The sequence below is a fragment of the Gambusia affinis genome, linkage group LG07 (assembly GCF_019740435.1).
Source record: "Gambusia affinis linkage group LG07, SWU_Gaff_1.0, whole genome shotgun sequence".
In the NCBI taxonomy this organism is placed as follows: domain Eukaryota; kingdom Metazoa; phylum Chordata; class Actinopteri; order Cyprinodontiformes; family Poeciliidae; genus Gambusia; species Gambusia affinis.
In genome coordinates, this window is record NC_057874.1 from 12630517 (window position 1) to 12648509 (window position 17993).

General features: G+C 37.9%; 1 protein-coding gene across 4 annotated transcripts in view; it reads left to right on the plus strand.

The window, feature by feature from the left end:
- The window catches only part of scn8ab (sodium channel, voltage gated, type VIII, alpha subunit b), a 52816-nt gene that overhangs the window by 9079 nt on the left and 25744 nt on the right, over positions 1–17993 (plus strand). The window contains exons 3-12 of one of the 4 annotated variants that reach the window (XM_044122083.1): positions 7787–7905; positions 9000–9089; positions 9169–9297; positions 10951–11042; positions 14142–14363; positions 14754–14817; positions 15077–15218; positions 15531–15737; positions 15830–16111; positions 17304–17660. In XM_044122083.1, the coding sequence (XP_043978018.1) occupies positions 7787–7905; positions 9000–9089; positions 9169–9297; positions 10951–11042; positions 14142–14363; positions 14754–14817; positions 15077–15218; positions 15531–15737; positions 15830–16111; positions 17304–17660 (1704 nt within the window). Of the gene's footprint in view, positions 1–7786; positions 7906–8999; positions 9090–9168; positions 9298–10950; positions 11043–11312; positions 11405–14141; positions 14364–14753; positions 14818–15076; positions 15219–15530; positions 15738–15829; positions 16112–17303; positions 17661–17993 lie in introns of all 4 variants that reach the window. The other 3 variants (XM_044122085.1, XM_044122082.1, XM_044122084.1) reach the window with 3 other exon arrangements.

The following is a 17993-nucleotide window of genomic DNA, read 5'->3' on the forward strand; positions in this document are numbered from 1 at the left end:
AGCGCCTTGCTTAGGACGTTATTTGCATGCTAGTTCTTCAGACATGACAGAGGCAATGACGTTCAGATTTTCAGTTTCGGTCTTATGTATCAGACTGCACTCCAAGGATTCACTGATTCTCCAAATGTTCTGCATAGATCTGAAACAAGCTTCCTTCAACATAGTTTTTCTTAAGCAGAGGAGTCTTGCAGAGTGAGATTAGATGAAGCCAAGTGTGGTTGTACATTACTTATTGTTGTCAACTGTACCTGTTAACTCCAGGTCTGTCTGAAGCTCTTGCTGAATGGTCCTTGGCTCTTTACTCTTCTTTTGACTACTTAGTCCGACATCTTGTGAGGATCATTTGGTTAATGCAGGTTTATGGTGAATATTAGAATATGGTCTCTGGAGCATTCAGAAGTTTAGAAACAGACTTGTATCCAGCCCAAAAATGAGCGCTTTGCTTTTAACTATCATGAGACGCTTCTTTTGAAATACCTTGGAAATGGGAAACCTTTTTCACAGAACACTAATAAAGGAGGTTCCTTACGTTTAGTCATCTATGCCATTGCAAATAATTACTTTTTTATGTGTTCAGTGCTTATTCGCTGTTTTCTTCCAATTTATTACGCAAAACATAGCTATTAAACATAGCTATTGTTTTGATTTCTTTGTTATTTTGAAGTAACTGCCTACCAACATATGACATGTATTTCAGGTCAATAGGCCAGTTTTAATATATTTGTAAGTGGAAGGCTGTGTGGACTCTCACCCACACCTGGTTAAAATTTTGGTTACCAGGATCCTAAAACTCATGGAGTGATGGGAATGTTTAGTTGTGTGCAAAGAACGAGATGAGGGTTAATTGTAACTGAACTTGCCTTTATTATTTATTCTTCAGTAATATTGTAATCGCACATTTTGCTAGCGTAATTCAGCAGAACCTACTATAATGAAGTATGTGATAGATTGTGTCTTTTGCACAAATAATTGTCAAACATAATTTCTCCCCTCCTTTTTTTAACAGTTAAATCTCATTAACAATTTGATCAGTGTCCTTAAAAGGTAAAAATGTTGCTTGCAAAGACGAAGAGCAGGACATTTAGGTCAAAGACCACTTCTGAACAGATTTTATTAATTTCTTTCTATTTACCATCTCATGTAAAGCACTGTTGACATTTAATTAATAAGTTTGCAACGTTTATAAATCTTGAAGTGCACTCACTCTAAGACAATGCAACAGTGGAAAACTCTAAGTTGCTCTTCAAAATAGGAAAGAGGATCAGACATGCCTTAAATGTCTCTGTCTTCACAAGTCAAGAAACAGCTTCAATAAATTTCTGCAGTCCGATTGGTCATTAAAATGTTTTCAGAGGACGACCAAGGCTGGACGGAGATCCAGGTTTAGCTCACCACCATGCACAAGGAAGAGGACTGAAAGGGAGTTAAAGAAAAATATCTCCAAAGAGTGTGTGCCATATAAAGTCTCCATGACAACCATCTGTTTTAAGGCGTTTGTGCACAGCTTAACCATTACTGCTTATACTTGCAGTTGGGCCTGTTTTAAGACATCTGTAGCTTTTCTGTGCATTCAGGGTCTTTATCGTATAGATGCCCACCATATTTTTATAATTTGAAGCAGCATTATGTCTAATCCACAGATATTTGACCTTTATTCCCTCTGTGAGGAAGTCTTTCTGAGTATGTAACAAGTTAAGGTCCACTGCTCCCCGCTGTCTCTGCCCTCACCTTTCGAGGCTGTCTGTCTCCTCTACTTGACCGACGCTCGCTCCACATTGCTCTGTATGTCAATGAGTCGGCGTGTGTGTGTTTGTGTGTTGGTGTTGCTGCAGGAAACCTGATCACAGCACTCATGTATAAAAGAGAGGAAGAGGAGGCAGCGGTGAGGAAGAGAAATGCAGAGTTGCAGTTCTTGTTTTCCCCTGTGATGGGGAGAATACTGCCTGGGCTCTCCGAATGTCTGATGTGACGAGGCAATGTTAAAGGAAGGGAGAGCAGGACGTGATGGATGGAGGACATGCACACGTGTGTCCCTGTGTGCAGACGGACGCTGCCTGTCTGCGCAGCAATACCAAACCCCACTTTCTTTACCCCCCAAAGCCTAGTTTTTCACTGCTGCTGTGATGGTTGTATCAGCAGTGTGCAGCAGAGCAGTAAGTCCTGCACGGGTTTGTGCTCGGCAGCAGCTGCTAGAGGGCGCGCAAGGTGAGCTCACGGCAGCAGCGACTGGGATTCGCTGCACACAGCATTACATTATGTCCCTCCTGCTCTCTCTTGGAGTCCACCACCGTTCATTATTATGCCTTTTCCCATCTCCTCTTCTCTCTGCTGCCTCGTCTCTGGCGTTCTTTCTATCGGGGCGTAGTAAATTAGACCGAGGGCCGGGCTTTAGTGCTCCGTCTGAGTCCTCAGTCTCTGATGACACAGCATCCTCCTGTACTCGGCTGAGTGAAAAAGTGGATGGGGGCGGGAGGAGCGGGGTGGTTGAGTGCTGTCACTGCGATACAGGCTGGAGGAAAAACGAAAGTTGGAGAAAGCCAGGATTTTATTTTCTTGATCATTATTTTTGTAGTTGTTTCTTTTTTTGCAGGCTTTGTGTTTATTCGTAGCTTATTAATTCATTAGTTTCCAGTCCTCCAGTTGTTATTGTGACATTACCTGCAGCTGCTTTGGTTAGTTCTGAAAATTTTACAAAACAATCTGCAGTGTTTTATATTATCGTTATCAGCAATGCTGGTTCTTGAATGAGTCTTAACCTGGGAAATGTGTACCTGACACCCATATTTTTTAAAATAAAAGTTTCACAATTGATTCTAAGTCATTTTTACTATTTTGTGACAAATGTATATCAATTACAAATTTATCTTGATATTGAAAAAGCATCAAACATAGTATTGTTTTGCTTTTACAAATAAAATAAAGGTCCTGTGAATATCAACTATGTTTTCAAGAACCCTGAATAATCTAATTCGAGGTCTGACCAATTTTCTTTGCATTTTGAGTTAGAGATGAACAAAAGCAATCCAGATTCCTCTGGTGAAATAGTCCTTTACTTTAACAAAACAGGGGGAACCCAGTCCAAATTCACTGGAGATACAAGCGATAGAAAACTTGTTTGGGTCACAAATTATTACTTCTTTCCTTTTGTAAGTGCTTGTGTAGCTTTCTGATGAAATGATGCCCTGTGTGGTTAGTCAGATGATTAAAAACCACAACATGCTTTACAAGATAAGATATAAAAACATATGAACATTGGAAAAGAAAAAAGTAAAAAGAAGATAACTCAAAAATTAACTTTGAAAGAATTTATTAGGGATTCTTTAATTTCTGTCCCTACCAGATGCAAAATGTGCCCTCATCAGGCCTCGGTATGAATTTGATTTGTTATTTAAAACAAAAAATGTAGGTTAAAATGCAAATTGGAGGGAGTTTTAAGGTTAAATTCAGTTAAATTACGTTTAATTTAACCAAAGGACATTTTTTTAAGTAGATGTGCTCACAAATATTTGATTAATAAATCACAGAGAAACATAAACCAAAGAAGAAGAACTCAGGTGTGCGTTCTGGTTTTTGACTCAGAATGCTAAAACTGCTCTTTGCTTTAAGAAGTAGTCCATTCCCTTTCCATGACTTCCTCCCTGTTGTTTCCCAGCTTAAATCTTTGTTTTTCTCTGTCTTTCTCACCCCCCCTTCCTTAGTTTCTCTGCTGCATACTTTCTCCTCCTCCTCCTCCTCCTTCTCTCTACATCTGCCCATTTATCCCAGGTGTGGCTTTCTCTTCTCTGCAGCTCTTTGGTTTTCTGCTCTGCATCACTCACCCCCTGAATCTCTCTCTATTCGGTTCTCTTCGCTGATGTCCTGTCTCTGCCAGCCCGATGCCCCTTCTAGTTCTTGCTTGTGCATGTTATTGTAATTGTTCTGCATATAATATGACGAATTATAGACTGGGACCTGGTCCAGTGGGTTTTGTGTCTATTTATTATGAAACGTTTATTCTGTGTTCAAGTTGCAAGTTGAAAAATTAGCGTTACTAACTACTAGTCACAATGAAAGTTGAACGAAAAGTTTCCCAAATAGTCTGTTAAGAAATGCTTCATACTTGCAAATTGTACTTTGACTATTTCTGATATTAAAAACTCTGACTTAAGATAGTTTGTATGTTGTGTTTCCAACAGAAATCAGTCTGAAAGGAATGTGTATCTATTGTAACTTAATGCAACCTATAAGGTGAATTTAAAAGGCAAAATCCATCACTTGAAAAGCTTAAATTTTTTTTTTTTGCCTGAAAAAAAAAATACAATGTGAAAACTCTATTTATCCACCCTAAGTGATTATCTGATCAGAGCATTATTTCAGGAATCAATAGTATATTTATGCCGTGACACTCAGACCTTCTCCGGGATTAGATTAGCATCTAGACATCTAGATTAATCCAATCACTGCTCATTATGGCTACGTTTTCATCTGTGATTCCTTCATGATTATTTCGATGCTATGTAATCCTGGCCCTCTTATAAGATAGCTAATGGCCCATTTAATGCTTTCCACAATTATCGATACTCCTTTACAGATGTGTATCAAATTCAAAATTAATGCTATGAAGCACCTTTCAATTAAAAAAATTTAAACTATTTCACCCTATAATTAGGATACATTAATTCAGTTGGGAAACAACTTTCCATTGTCATTACTATGCAGGCAATCCTAAATATTCCTATTAAATAAATGCATATGTTTTTCTTTGTACTTTAAAAAAAAAAAAGATTCTCTGTGATTCTTATGTTTGTGATGCACAACTTCCTGTTCCTGTGGAATATAAAAGTGACATGACACAGAGGGTAGTTTCTTTTAAGCACTCATCAAAATGGGAATAAAGGGATGAAATGTTCTTCACAAAAGGCAGATATGTGCTGATCTTTGTAAGTAAGGATTTGGTTGCAAGAACACAATAACCTGCTTAAATGAAGCCGTATCTACAGGTAGAGCAACAATTAAGTAAATCAAATCACAGTTAGTGATGCTTTGCACATGTTAACTCCTAATGAGCAGCTACTCATTACTCCATTCTTCCTCGTATCGTATTGACCTGGTCAGCAAAACACTTCCTTTGACCTCTGAGAGAAAAGACGACTTCAGGTCCCTTGGTTTCCTGTTCATGTGACATTGACTCCAGATGACAAAAACACATGATGAAACACAACCTCTCTGTTTCTTCTTTCCGTCTTTACAGTGTTGGCCCTACACTTTCTGTGCTTGTGGTTACCTTTAGTATGATATTTTCCACCAGAAGGTCAGGAGCTTTGTTGTTGTTTTCTCACGCTACAAGTACAAATTTCAATGCTTTTTATTGAGAGCTTATGTGACAGACCAACACTTAGTGTCATGTTGTTGTGCAGTGGAGAAAATTTTAAAAACTGCATAACTTCCAGTGCTGTATTTGTTGTACACTGCAGTTTAGGATGGGTCATGTGGGATCAAAACGCTATCTTTTGAAACCACACATGGGGATGCAAGGAAAGATTCGCACAGATTCCCACTGTATTCTTCTAAACAGGTCCTTAAACAAAAACTCCTGCTAGCAATTAAAACCAAGAAATTTGGTTTTGTGTAGAGATTCAACTGAAAGCCGGAATAAAAAAAAGAGGGGGGGCAGGAGGGTGCTAAATAAATGCACATGTTTTATTTGTAAAACATTAAAAAGCATGTCATGTCATGTTTTCAACTTTTTTTAATGGCATTTTATGGTTGAAGTTTGTTGTTTAAACATGACACAATGTGAAAAAACTTCATTTATATTTCCAAGGCATAAGTAAATGACCATAGTCATGTCGGCTTTATCCTGTTAATTGTCTCACAATGAAAGAGATCTGATTGAAAAATGCCCATCTTAACTTCAGTTATATAATCATTAGGTTTTGAGGTAACTGTCCTCCTCCTTCTTATCACAAGTACATAATTGTTATGTTTTGAGTTATTTTAAACAAAGAAGAACCTCCTCATCTAAATATCCATGGTTCACCGACACGTCCTCCTCTGAACATTTAAAAACACTGGCCAGTGAGAGCAGCTCTGAGCTGGGATGCCTGGAGACAACGTGCAACACCTCAGCAGTCTGTTTGTAAATGATGCTCATGTCCATAACGCTGACCTCATGTGCCTTTTGTCTAAGACTTTGGCACAGGCCTCTGCAGAACCCACACATGAGTACACAGAAACAAACAGAGGCTGCTGCCTCACCCCTTGCCCAGCCGCACTCGGCCCAGTGCTGTTTATGGACAGGGAGTGGTTACTGCGAGCGAGCTCCGAGTCAGCAGATCTTCCCTGATCGATGGCAGCATTTGCTGTTCCCTTTCCAGTAAGAGCTTTAAACCCGACATGAAGAGAGCCATTCGGCCACAGAGAAGTCAGGGAGCTCTGCATATGGAATCAGAGAGCTTTAGGAGAGCTCACTGCTTCTGTCACAGTGAAGGTCCTGCTGGGACCGAAGGGAGCTCTTTGACAACCTCTCACAGAGGAAGTGATGTCAGTAAGGCAAAGTGTTACTTCTCTGCTGCCTCTACAGTGTTGTGAAAATGTATTTATATGCAGATTTTCTCAGTTTATTCTTTTGTGCAACAGTGAAAACCTGAGTAAATATTAGCTCTTCTCAATTGATGATTTTATTTATCAAGAGGAAAAAGAAAATGTCTTATATCAAGTTCCCCAAAACATCTCGATGTTCCCACAGACTATTAATAAAATGCTGTTTTAACTAAAAACATAACAGTGAGAATGCATTTGACAACATCAGATACTAATCTAGCCTTTATTCGAAAAAAGATAATAGTACTGACAGACCATGATGGCGGGGGTAGTGTGATGGTCTGCTTAGCTGCTTCAGGACCTGGACGACTCGCTGTAATTGATAGAATCACAAATCCTGGTCTCTTCCAGAAACCAGTTTGTGACCTTATGCAGGGGAGGGGACTCTTCAGACGGACCAGTTAAAGCCTGGTCTTATTTTGAATGTATTTTCCTCACTATAAGTTGCTCTGGAGTATCAGTAAAAAAAAAAAAAAAACATATACAGGTTGAAATTATTTATAAATTGCTAAATGTGGAAGACCTTGTCCATGTTAATGATGTGATATACTGGCATGCTGTGTTCACTTACCTGCTTTTCAGCAAACTTGACCTTGGCTTCAAAGTCTGCTGACAGTTTCTGAAGTATGTTGGTGCCGTGGTCAGGAACGTCTAAACACAATAAATCAGGATGCAGCAGTGTGAACTTAAACTGCTCTTTCATGCTCCAAAGTCCTTCAATGTGGTTGAATAAAAACTATTTTTCAAAGAAGAGTGAGCTAAAACGTCTGCAAAGCAAAGTTCCCAAAGGGTGACAAAACATTCCTTTGGTTTAGATTTTCACAAACAGCCATGATAAATTGGGTTGCTTTGTTTCCTTTCATTTTTGAAATCACCATCAGAAAACTGCTTTTGGTATTTCACCACCATGCCATTGTTTGACTGAAAATTAGTTTGACAATCATTTGAATGAGACACGTATATATATATATATATATATATATATATATATATATATGTATACAATAATTTTCATATGCTTTGTCTGGTGTATAACATGGCAGCAATATTACTAAGCTTAGTTCTATGACAAAAGTCTCCTAACTCATGAATAATTTCCTCATTTAAAGCGAGACATCAGAAAGTTTTTCAGGACACGTATCAAATATTTGTCGCTACTGTTTAACCAACTTTCATCTCTTCTCTTTCTCTCTTCTCTCCACAGACATTTATAGTCCTAAACAAGGGGAAAACAATCTTCCGCTTCAGTGCCACACCCTCCTTGTACATCATAAGCCCTTTTAATCCATTTAGGCGAATAGCTATAAAGATTTTGATACATTCATATCCTTTCACTTTATTTATGTCGTCTGCTCGGACCAAATATATAAAAAAAATGAAGGAGCAATATAATATGAGACTTTGAGATGTTTTTCATGAAATGTTTTGCTCAGGAGTGAGGAATGAGCTTCAACTTGAGCATCATTTAATGCTAAACTTCAGATTTTGTAGTCTGATTAATCAATTAAAGTTGTAATCAGTCATCGAAACTGAGCGCATTCCTCATTGGTGTCTTTTATCACCATCTCAAAATAATTTAAGTGACTAACTCAAATGCAATTTTCAAAGATTTATGAGTTAGTAATACAGCTAGTAATAATAATTATGTTAGGTCATCATTTCAGGGATGCTGTAGGTTTTGCCTCAACAAATGCGCCTCGTTTAAGTATAAGTTTAAGTCTAAGATTATTCAACATAATCTGTCTTGCTTACCTTGAGGAATCTACATCTCAAATGTTGATTTTCTGGGTTGTAGTTTCTGAGAAAATATGTTTTGTAAATAAGTTTCAAAGTTTAATGAACTAATGGAACTGTATAATTTCCATTAGCCTCTGAATTTGTAACCGTGACAAGATTTCACGTCATTTTCCATGACAAACAGAAATATTTCTCAGCGATTCCTGCCTTTTGAACAGAAGTGCGCATTTACTGATCCACTTCTGTGTAGATCTGTGTTCATTAGATAACTGAGCTTCTTAAAGCTCCAGAGGAGATTAGTTGGATTGATTCTCACATATTCAACTGCATAATGCTCAACAAATCCAATATATTAAAGGTTTATTTGTGTAAAATGATTACTTACAATGCATTCCTTAATTAGAGGATGTGGCTCCTTTTCTTTCCACTCTTAATAATGAAACATCTATTCATATTTTGCTGTGACCTACATTTGTTATTTCTGTTTGTTCATTCACATTTCCTTTCAGGAAGAACTTAAATTGTGTTGTCTTTACTTTAAAATGTATAGGTTAACTATTTTTCTAAATACTTTTCTGAATCACATTACTGTCTTCTTCCTACCTTTTAAAAATATTTAACACATCTTTCTGTTTTATGTGTGCACTGTTCAAGGTTTTCCTTAACATTTGTGTTTCCACATTATTCAGCATGATCATCATGTGTACCATTTTGACCAACTGTATATTCATGACATTTAGTGACCCACCAGAATGGTCCAAACAAGTAGAGTAAGTATACTTTTCCCCAAATTACTTGCATTTGAATCCTGTCACTGCTCCTCACTCTCCACTGGACTTTCTTTCATAGGTATACCTTCACGGGTATCTACACATTCGAGTCGCTCACAAAAATCGTTGCCCGAGGTTTTGCCATCGACGGCTTCACGTTTCTCAGAGATCCATGGAACTGGCTGGACTTCATGGTCATTTCAATGGCGTAAGTATATGTTTATATAATAGTTGTCCTATTTACATAAAAAGAGGTGCAGTTGTGTATTAAAAGGATTTAAAGATTTAAGATAATAAGAAAACTCATTAGTTGCACAAACAAGCACATAAAAGCAACCTGTAAATTATCTGTAATCCGCCTTAGTGATAAAATTGCAGCAGATCTACTAAAAACAGCAGTAAAAATGTTTCTTGTACTCTAGTACTTGCATATTTAAAGTGTAGCTTCAAACATGAGCAGCAGCTGTGTATCCCAGGATCCTGTTGTGTTTTTTGCAGCATTAGTGGATAATTGCTCTTCTGAAGTCGCACTATAATGCCAAAGGCATATCAAGATGACTTAGAGAGAAGGTGTATTATTAACAGTACCTACATACCTTGACTTAAAATACACAGTGTCTTGCAAAAGTATTAATACCCCTTAGGTGTTTTCATATTCTGTCACTGCAGCAGCTGTCTGCTGTGATCCTTGGTCTACGATTATGTGCTGCTTTAACATTAGTGGTTGAAACATTTAACAAAGGGGTGATGAGCACTTCTGCCAGTCATTGTGGATCTTAAACATACAATGGATAAAAATGTTGGAGCCTACATAGATTTAATCTGGGGTTTTTTTCACACATATTCAGACATAAATAAACACCAAATTAAGTTTTTAAATTATGATTTGTTTAAACGAACAAGATTATTCAAACCACCCTGGCACTGCATGGAAAAGTAATTGCCCTCTGAACCTGATAAGATGTTTTACCACCTAGCAGGTTGTTCTTTTTCTGAAATGCCTTGTTAGTGTGTGATTGATCCAAAGAGTTTGATTTTTGTCTTGTCAGTTCAAGTTTTGAGGATCATCAAAATGTTTTTTTGGTAAATGTGTGTCTTCTGTTTTTGGTCGGCGTTGGTTTGGCCTTGGAAATCAGCCTGTTTTTTCTTTCTTATTGTTGAATCATAAACAGTGACTAACTGAGGGATGTAAAGTCTGCATTGCTTCAGGTGATCCTCCAGGTTCTGCACCTGCATCAGGTGTTGATGTACTGTTGGAGTCATTTTAGCAGGCTGGCCACTTCTCCATGTTTTCTCCACTTGTAGTTATGGTTCAATGGACTAAAAACTTTAAAATAATTTGGTTTTGTATCTGTTCTTGATTTTCTTCAAATTGGGGCCTTGTGTGGAGTAGTGGAGAGAGTCAGTATTGTATCTACAGTATGCAGGTAGCAGATAGCAGCGATGTAAACATTAATGCTGTTTTTAAGTTCTTGCATAATCACACCTTGCTCTCTCTAAAAATAAAATTTATATAATCTCTGTAGATCAGTCATTTTATCGGCCTGATACTCTGCTCTGAGAAGCTATTATCAAATTTCCTTCCTGTTTTCCTAACATGAAATACGTTTTCCACTTCAAGAAAAAAACCCTGACTACTCATAAGTACTTTTCAAAATGCCACTTCACACAAACCAACTATTGTTCTGGTTTTGATTGATTAGATGACATTATGAATTAAATTACATTAAATTAAATTATTTCTTTCCAGGGCATTCAGTCCCATCACGTTAGCTAGGCCTGCTAAAGTATTTTGCAACTTTTTTTCCTCTTCCTCTAACCTGGATAACTCCTGAGTGATTGTATCTGATCCACCTTGCAGGTATATAACAGAGTTTGTAAACCTAGGCAATGTGTCAGCTCTGCGTACGTTCAGGGTTCTGAGGGCTTTGAAAACTATTTCAGTTATTCCAGGTAAGGCAGGTGTTTGTCTTGCGGGAGGGCGATCCACGGGGCTTCATGTTAGTCGTGGTTGTGTTTCACTCCCTCCCTCCTCCTCTTCCTCCTTCGTCCTCCTCTCACTGGGCAGAGAGGTGTTCAGCCTCTGTCCCACCGTGGTGTCCCCTCCCGGTCTTCGGTGGTGGTGCTGGTGTCGTGTTCTTGCACAATCATTCGTGTGTGTTGTTATCGTGTGTGTTGTGTATCATAGGGTTCTGTTCTGTGTGTCATCCTACCTTGTTGCAGATATATAACAGAGTTTGTGGACCTTGGGAATGTCTCGGCGCTGAGAACGTTCAGGGTTCTCCGAGCATTGAAAACTATTTCTGTCATTCCAGGTGAGACTCCCATTTAAACACTAAGGCTGATCCTAAAATTAGATGTTTTTCTTTTTATGTCAACCAATCAAAAATGCTTCATATTTTTGATTGGCTGAGCAGTCTGCGGGCAGTCTTGTGGGCTTACATGTTTAGTAGGATTACTCTGAGGTCAAATGTACAGTCATAGTGAAAAGAGTGCACTCTGTCAATTACCAGGTTTGAACTGATATGATCTGGTTTACATGAGGTTCAAAATTCCAAATTAAAATGTGTAAAACCACACAAAACACTTTTTTTTTTTTTTTGCCCAAATAGAGGTTTTTGTGAGGAAATAAGCCAACTCCAAAAACTCCAACGCTATGAAAATTATGTCAACCCTCAGAAATGAAAAAGGGACTTATTTTCTTTTCCCCATGACTGTAAAAAACTTGCATCTCTCTTAAAATGTTTGGATTGCTCTGAAGCGGAAGGGATTCTAGAAGTGAACAAAACTCTGGAATTATTTCCCATTAAAGTTTTTTTTGTATTTTCATGTTCAATAAGTTATTTTTTTTAATAAGTGGAATTTTAGGTGACAAATATGCGAGAGGGGAAAATCTAACATCTGCCACTTGCACAGTTTTGGTTTGTCTCCAAACTCCAACGATAACGCCTTTTGTTGTCATGTAAACAATTTAATCCTGTGAGACTGCCAAGCCTGTGCTGCATGAACCTCTGAAACTTGCTGTTCAAATCTAATTCGGGGGTCAATGGTTTATTTTTTTAATTAAATTTTCATTAAGTCCATACTGAGTTATAGATTATTTTACAAATAATCACATCATATAAATGTGTCAAAGAAACAGTATTATGCAAATCCTCCACATGGTTTAGATTTGTATTGTTTCTTACAGTCAGAGCTTTTGTCTCACCAGATGTTGGCAATAATTCAATTACAGAACCAGCCGTTAAGGCATTGGGAATAAAGAAGAAACAGACTTAGAGCAAAACCTTTGACTTACCATTGTAAACTGCTTGTGAAAATATTGAAACAGCATCCGCCCACCAAGGTGTTACTTCAGTTAAATCTGAATATTTCAGGATGAAGTTCTCAATGCAGATTTCTTCTCTGTTTTTTGACACATACAAGATCCTCTTAAACAATTAAATCTGACAAAAATAACCTCTGTAAATAATAATAAATAATATAATTTTGATGTAATTTAATATATAAGGGGAAAAATGGTGCAAAAAATGTGTCATTAAACATTGGATATCCCATCTTTAGCATCCTAAATATTGTGCAAAGAGCATTAAGAATGAGAATAAAAGGTGGGATAAAAGTTAGTCTTCTTTCATTTAAAATAATTCAATCATTTTGCTAAATACTATTTCTACTGATGTGGCCATTTCCCTCAGCCTTGGCGTTTAAATGACCTGCATGCCTCCTCTCATTGACCCTAAACCCAGACTCTAGAGCTACTAAAAGCTAAATCTTTGTGCATGTCTTTTCGTCGTCTTCTTCATTTCTTGCTTCCCTGCGTAAACCTGCATCTGTGCATTATTTGCACTTTTAACTACATATATACTGTGTTTAATATGATGTGTGGAATGCTTCCTTAAGTTGGTTTGGGATTTTTCCATCGATGAAGTTAAAATTGTTCCTCTTCTGTTTAAATTTTCCTTAAGTTGTCATTTCTCTTTTTATTTCTTGAGATCTGTTAACATGTGTGCATATTTCTCTGATGGAAAAATCCCACAAGACTTCAGTATTTGCTGTGATAGTTTTCAAATATCTTCTTGAAAGTATTCCAATGCAATATTCTATATATGCCATAAAATCTTAAAACAGTTCTGCTATGAAATATAACATTTTTAAACTTCGAAACTCAGCCCAGACTTGACAATAATTGGGCAGAAATGATAATTAGAGTCATGTTAAAATATTTGCTAATTTCTTTGTTGGCACAAGAAGAAAAATCAGAAACATGATATTAAACACTCACCAAAAACAAACAAAGAAAAATTGCAGTTTTTTTTTTATTGCATCCTTAATTTAGCTGTCGTTCAGATGCTCTTTATGTTAGTTGTATGTAGAAGAAACAGCTTAATTCATTTTAACTCAGAACACCGAGATACCGCTGGTGTTCCAGCTCCGGCAGACATTTCTGTTGAAGGAGCTTATTAATTTCACCCTACTTATCCTTCATTACCTTTTTTACTGCAGTTTCTTATCTGAAGTGACACTTCAGTGATGAGTTCTAATCACTGTTGAACAGGCTAGTGGCAACGCCGCAGAAGCCTCAGTTTGATGAGGCCACACTGTCACTCAGAGGTGTATGAACATTCATCATCAGCATGAATGCCGTAACACTTCTTAGCATTCAGTTAAGTTATAAATTATTGTGAACTTTGACCCCTCTTTTCAGCCGATTCTACAGAGTTTAATTTGGTGTTCATTTAAACTTGTAGCTTTCCCTGGCTCAGACTACTTTTAAGCATCATCCACAAATTTTCAATGAAGTTGAGTTATACTTATTCCAAATGTTAGTTTATCTATTCATGACAGTTTTTATGTGTTTGGGATAATTTTTCTGATCCCAGAAAAAGAAAACAGTTGTTTCTTTCTCTTACTCTCCTCCTTCCTTTCTGTTTGTGTGTGATTCTGTGCAATGGTGTAAATGTGTGAGGCGGCCCGTTTCCATGTTTGTGCGTTTGTGCACATCTGCGTGTGTGTGTGGGCGTGTGTGTGTGTGTGTTGTTTGTGTGTGAACAGGCCTGAAGACCATCGTGGGCGCTCTGATCCAGTCTGTGAAGAAGCTGTCGGATGTGATGATCCTGACTGTCTTCTGTCTCAGCGTCTTTGCACTGATCGGCTTGCAGCTGTTCATGGGGAACCTCCGTAACAAATGCGTCTTCTGGCCAATCAACATGACCGAGCAATACCTGGAGAACGGCAGCCGAGGTTTCGACTGGAACAAATACATCTATAACGATTGTAAGTATGACCTCTGACACTCGGTTTAACTGCAGTCTTCAAGTCTAGTGTGAAAAATGTGTGTAAATTTCCATTTAACTTTGGTTTTCTAATCATGTGTTTATTACAGGTTTCATATCAGCCTAACAACTGCAGAAATATTAATTCATTGGAAACTTTGTCATTAATATTTTGAATTGTATGAAAAACCAACAGAGAACTTTCTAAATTTGAGTTTTACAAATTTTTAATTTTGAACAGCAAACAAATGAGACATTTCTGAGATTCCTAGTAATGAAATTCAGTATTTTTTTTTATTTTGCTTTTACAAAATGTAAACATATACACTGACTAATTTATCCTTTAGGCAGCGATCAATGAAAGTCACCGTCCTGCTTTGCTTTTCTGCAGCAAATTTCTACTTCCTGCCCGGTGCTCTGGATGCTCTGCTGTGTGGAAACAGTTCAGACTCAGGGTGAGTTGTGATTTAATGTGAGTTCATGATGGATATTTTCTGTCTCTGTTCATGGAGTTAGTTTAATAGTTCTTTTATTGCAAAAGTAATCTAAAACTTGAGTAAGTTATATATAATTTTGAACAATTAATCATATATTGCAGTTTTATCTGTAAAATTGCACAAATATGTGGAGGTACATATTAGCCACATGCTAAAAACAATAATTAGTTTTATTTGAACAGTTTCTTTTAGATATATTTGTGTGACTTTCTTTCAGACGATGTCCAGAGGGTTTCACGTGCATGAAAGCTGGAAGAAACCCAAACTATGGTTACACCAGTTTTGACAGCTTTGGGTGGGCTTTTCTCACCCTCTTTCGTCTCATGACTCAGGACTTCTGGGAAAATCTCTACATGCTGGTGAGGAGACGTTTTCCTGATTTGTCACAAATCTTTTCTTTAAAATTTCTCTTCTGTGAGATCTGACCATCTATTTCTTCCAGAGGTCACCCAATAAGTCTGTTTTATGAAGTATTGAACCAATGGGACTCAATTCAAATGCACTTTTCAGTGTTTAATCTAGAAACACTGAAAAGTGCTTATAGAATAAAGAATAAAATAAATAATATAATGACTCCTTTGTGTTGTGCTTTTACATCTTTGGACTACTTTGTGTTGGTCTATAACATATAGTCATGCATCGACCTCCATGTTATTTTTTTGTTTTCTCAGACTCTGCGAGCTGCAGGGAAGACCTACATGGTATTCTTCGTGCTGGTCATCTTTGTGGGCTCCTTCTACCTGGTCAATCTGATCTTGGCTGTGGTGGCCATGGCTTATGAGGAGCAGAATCAGGCCACAATGGAGGAGGCTGAGCAAAAAGAGGCTGAATTCAAAGCTATGCTGGAACAGCTCAAAAAGCAACAGGAGGAGACGCAGGTAAGCGTCGTCTTTCCTTTGAGATGTAAACATCTGATTTGCACATTTTGTGCTCGTTATGAGGCTATTTTATTACATTTTTTCGGCGTCAGGCTGCAGCGATGGCCACATCGGCAGGGACCGTGTCAGAGGCTGCGTTAGAGGATGTAGAAGGGGGTCACTTGTCCCGCAGCTCCTCAGAGGTCTCCAAGCTGAGCTCAAAAAGCGCCAAAGAGCGACGCAATCGCAAGAAGAAGTGGCGTCAGAAAGAGCAGGAGAAGGAGAAAGGAGACAGCGAGAAGGTAGTTAAGTCTGAGTCAGACGACGGCAGCAAGAAGAGCACCATCCGCTTCCCAGGAACTCGACTGGGCAGGAAGACGTCCATCATGAACCAGGTACAGTCAGAAGAGAATGTGCCAGCTTCTGCAAAATGATCTGTTTGATGGCTTCAGGTCAGAAAACTGTACAAGCTTTTAGTGGTTGGAAGTGTACGGCTTCAGTTGGGTCCTAAATTATTGATCCGTTCCAGTGACCTGTGAGGTCCTCTTTAACAGGGGATGTGCAGCCATTTTGTATTGGCTGATGTTTGGTCCTAACCAGGTGGGGAAGCTGATGGATTATCTAAACATTCAGTTTGATGTGATTTTTCATTCTCATACAGCCAGGAAGTTTTTCATTTCTGTTATCAGCCACTGTGTAGGTCCAAACCGAACATTTAATTTTTATTGTTTGTGATATTGAAAAATATTTTCTGAGAAACCGAATTCTAGGTTTTCATTCTCTATAACTCTATAAATAACACAAATATATCAATTTGCATGTAATGATGAGCTATAATGCATGAGTTTCACTTGTGCTAAGTAACTAAATATAAATTACAGATCTTCAAATCTTTTGAGGTGTGACTGTATTTTGGTAATTTCACACATGCATTTTGCCAGCTGCTTTTCTTCCATCCCTAAATCTTGTATTTCATTGAGACTCTTTTCAGGTTTTCCTCTGTTAAGTAATTAAAAATGTGCTCAAAATTGAAATATTACAACTAAAAAAATCAATCAATCAATCAATCAATCAATCAATCAATCAATCAATCAATCAATCAATCAATCAATCAATCAATCAATCAATCAATCAATCAATCAATCAAGTAATCAAATTTTATTTGTAGAGCACATTTCAGCAGCGAGGCATTTCAAAGTGCTTTACATCATATCAGACACAAAAACACAATGCAACATAGAATCAACAATCAAAAGACAACATTAAGTCAAGTTCTGTCATTAAATTTGTAATTGATTATGTTTCAATTACAAAAAGCAGTTAGTTTCGATTAATTGCATAACAAAACATATGTAAGACATAAACATGGAATAAATTATTGTTATTGTTTAAAATGTTATTTATGAAATGAAAGTATAAACTCCAGTAGTTCCTGGTTTTCGAATAAACGGCTCTTAATGCAAGCCTTTTGTTTATTTCTCATCTCTCTGTCTGCACTCTGTTTTCTAGGTCTTTATTTGCTAATTCTTTCCAGCTGTTTTCAGCAACCTCAACAGCTAAATTTTTTAAAAATCTGTCTCTCCTCAGTCTCTGCTCAGCATCCCAGGCTCGCCCTTCATGTCACGCCACAACAGCCGCAGCAGCATCTTCAGCTTCAAGGGCCGCTCCAAGGACATGGGCTCCGAGAACGAGTTCGCGGACGACGAGCACAGCACTGTGGAGGAGAGCGAAGACCGCCGAGGCTCACTGTTCATACCTTACCGTCGCAATAGCTACAGTGGCTACAGCCAGGGCTCGTCCCGCATCCACCCACTGGCGCCACACTCTGGAGGGAAGAGGAACAGCACGGTGGACTGCAACGGCGTGGTGTCTCTCATCGGCCCCGGGCCTGGCAGACGGCTTCTGCCTGAGGTGAAAATAGATAAGGCAGCCACTGATGACAGTGTAAGGACGTCCATGGGACACCAATACAGTTTAGGCATGATGACGGCCATGATCTCTGCAGCTCCTTCTTTCGAAGCCCAGACCCTTCCCCTCTTGTTGTTCTGTTTCCTGAACTCTAAGCTCTCCTTTTTCCTCCTGAATAATCAGATTCTGTTTAAAAACGTCACCCTGCAGAGCCACTTACTCTTTCTGATTGTTTTAATGTTTTTTGTTTTTTTTCTGTTTCATTTTAATGACTAACAAGCAGACACATATCTACAAACTCCCCTTCTAATCAAACTAATGAATATTTTATCAACAAAATTCACAAAAATGAACATTTCTTGCTGAGGA